Source organism: Malurus melanocephalus, unplaced genomic scaffold (assembly GCF_030028575.1).
Source record: "Malurus melanocephalus ecotype Western Australia unplaced genomic scaffold, MMel_1.1 scaffold_1782, whole genome shotgun sequence".
NCBI lineage: Eukaryota > Metazoa > Chordata > Aves > Passeriformes > Maluridae > Malurus > Malurus melanocephalus.
In genome coordinates this window covers 13,566-15,835 of record NW_026625014.1, presented here as the reverse complement: position 1 = coordinate 15,835, position 2,270 = coordinate 13,566, and the positions used below count along the sequence as shown (strand labels likewise).

At 51.4% G+C, this 2,270-nt stretch overlaps 1 protein-coding gene across 1 annotated transcript in view; it reads right to left on the bottom strand.

Annotated features, from left to right (window-relative positions):
• Nucleotides 1-584: 584 nt before the first annotated feature.
• The window catches only part of LOC130587335 (SLIT-ROBO Rho GTPase-activating protein 2B-like), a gene marked incomplete at its 3' end in the record, with an annotated part of 5,047 nt that continues 3,361 nt past the window's right edge, over nt 585-2,270 (bottom strand). Inside the window, exon 3 of the mRNA XM_057388314.1 lies at nt 585-775. Within this exon, the coding sequence (XP_057244297.1) occupies nt 585-775 (191 nt within the window). The remainder of the gene's footprint in view (nt 776-2,270) is intronic.

The window sequence follows — 2,270 nt, the reverse complement described above, 5'->3', positions numbered from 1 at the left end:
CTGGGGATCCCAGCTGTGAGAAAATTCCAGCTGTGAGAGGATTCCAGCTGTGCACAGGATCCCAGGAATGCAGAGAATCCGAGCTGTGCACAGGATCCCAGCTGTGAGAGGATCCCAGCTCTGCAGGGAATTCCAGCTGTGCACAGGATCCCAACAGATCCCAGCTGTGAGAGGATTCCAGCTGTGAGAGAATTACAGCTGTGAGAGGATCCCAGGAATGCTGGGGATTCCAGCTCTAAGAGGATCCGAGCTATGAGAGAATTCCAGCTGTGCACAGGATCCCAGCTGGGAAAGAATTCCAGCTGTGCACAGGATCCCAGCAGATCCCAGCTGTGAGAGGATTCCAGCTGTGCACAGGATCCCAGGAATGCAGAGAATCCTAGCTGTGCACAGAATCCCAGCTGTGAGAGAATTCCAGCTGTGCACAGAATCCCAGCTGTGCACAGAATTCCAGCTGTGACAGGATCCCAGCTGTGACAGGATCCCAGCTGTGAGAGGATCCCAGCTGTGCACAGAATCCCATCTGTGCACAGGATTCCAGCTGTGCACAGGATTCCAGCTGTGAGAGGATCCCATCTATGCACAGAATTCCAGCTGTGCTGGGTATTTTTAAGGGATGTGGGGAGCTCCAGGCAGCAGCACTTACATCAATGAGGTCGGACAGGTCGTGGATGTAATATTTGAACACCGAGGCGTTGGTGGCTTCCAGGGCCAGCAAATATTCATTTCTTGCTTTAATTGCCTTCAGCCTGTTTTCTGTGTACTTTGCCTGGCGCTGGAACACAAAAAAAAAAGCAGAATAAAACATTAAATATGAGATAAACACNACCAGTTAAAAGTTCCTTCCAAACTTCCTTTTTTTTCTACCAAATTTCTTTTACAGTTTCTACAGTAAAAAAACCTTTTTTTTTCAAAAGTGCTTCAGAGTTAAAATCTTGTGGGTTTGCTTAAAATAGTCCAAGGCCAATGTCAGGCAGCAGAGTGCCACCGAGGCTGGGTTTCATTTTAACTCAGCAGCTCCTTCATTCCCCTCTCAGTGCCAGGGAACAGAGAAGGTGACCCCAGAAAAGCTCCTGGCACAGCTCACGGGCCACTGCCACCCCCAGCGGGCAGCACGGCCCATTCCAGATGTGCAGGGGATCCCAGGAATGCTGGGGATTCCAGCTGTGCACAGGAACCCAGCAGATCCCAGCTATGAGAGAATTCCAGCTGTGAGAGAATTCCAGCTGTGCACGGGATCCCAGCTGTGAGAAAATTCCAGCTGTGAGAGGATCCGAGCTATGAGAGAATTCCAGCTGTGCACAGGATCCCAGCAGATCCCAGCTGTGAGAGAATTCCAGCTGTGCACAGGATCCCAGCAGATCCCAGCTGTGAGAGGATTCCAGTTGTGCACAGGATCCCAGCAGATCCCAGCTGTGAGAGGATTCCAGTTGTGCACAGGATCCCAGCTGTGTACAGGATCCCAGCTCTGCAGGGAATTCCAGCTCTGCAGGGAATTCCAGCTGTGCACAGGATTCAAGCTGTGCACAGAATTCCAACTGTGCACAGGATTCCAGCTGTGCATACGATCCCAGCAGATCCCAGCTGTGCACAGAATCCCATCTATGCACAGAATCCCAGCTGTGCACAGAATTCCAGCTGTGAGAGGATTCCAGCTGTGCACAGAATCCCAGTTGTGCACAGGATTCCAGCTGTTAGAGGATCCAGGCTGTGCACAGAATTCCAGCTGTGCACAGAATTCCAGCTGTGCACAGGATCCCATCTATGCACAGGATCCCATCTATGCACAGAATCCCAGCTGTGCACAGGATCCCAGCAGATCCCACCTGTGAGAGGATTTCAGTTGTGCACAGGATTCCATCTATGCACAGAATTCCATCTATGCACAGAATTCCAGCTGTGCACAGAATTCCAGCTGTGCACAGAATCCCAGCAGATCCCAGCTCTGCAGGGAATTCCAGCTGTGCACAGAATCCCAGCTGTGCACAGGATCCCATCTATGCACAGAATTCCAGCTGTGCACAGAATTCCAGCTGTGCACCGAATCCCAGCTGTGAGAGGATCCCATCTATGCAGAGAATCCCAGCTGTGCACAGGATCCCATCTATGCACAGAATCCCAGCTGTGCACAGAATTCCAGCTGTGCACAGGATCCCATCTATGCACAGAATCCCAGCTGTGCACAGAATCCCAGCTGTGCACAGAATTCCAGCTGTGCACAGAATTCCAGCTGTGCTGGATATTTTTATGGGATGTGGGGAGCTCCAGGC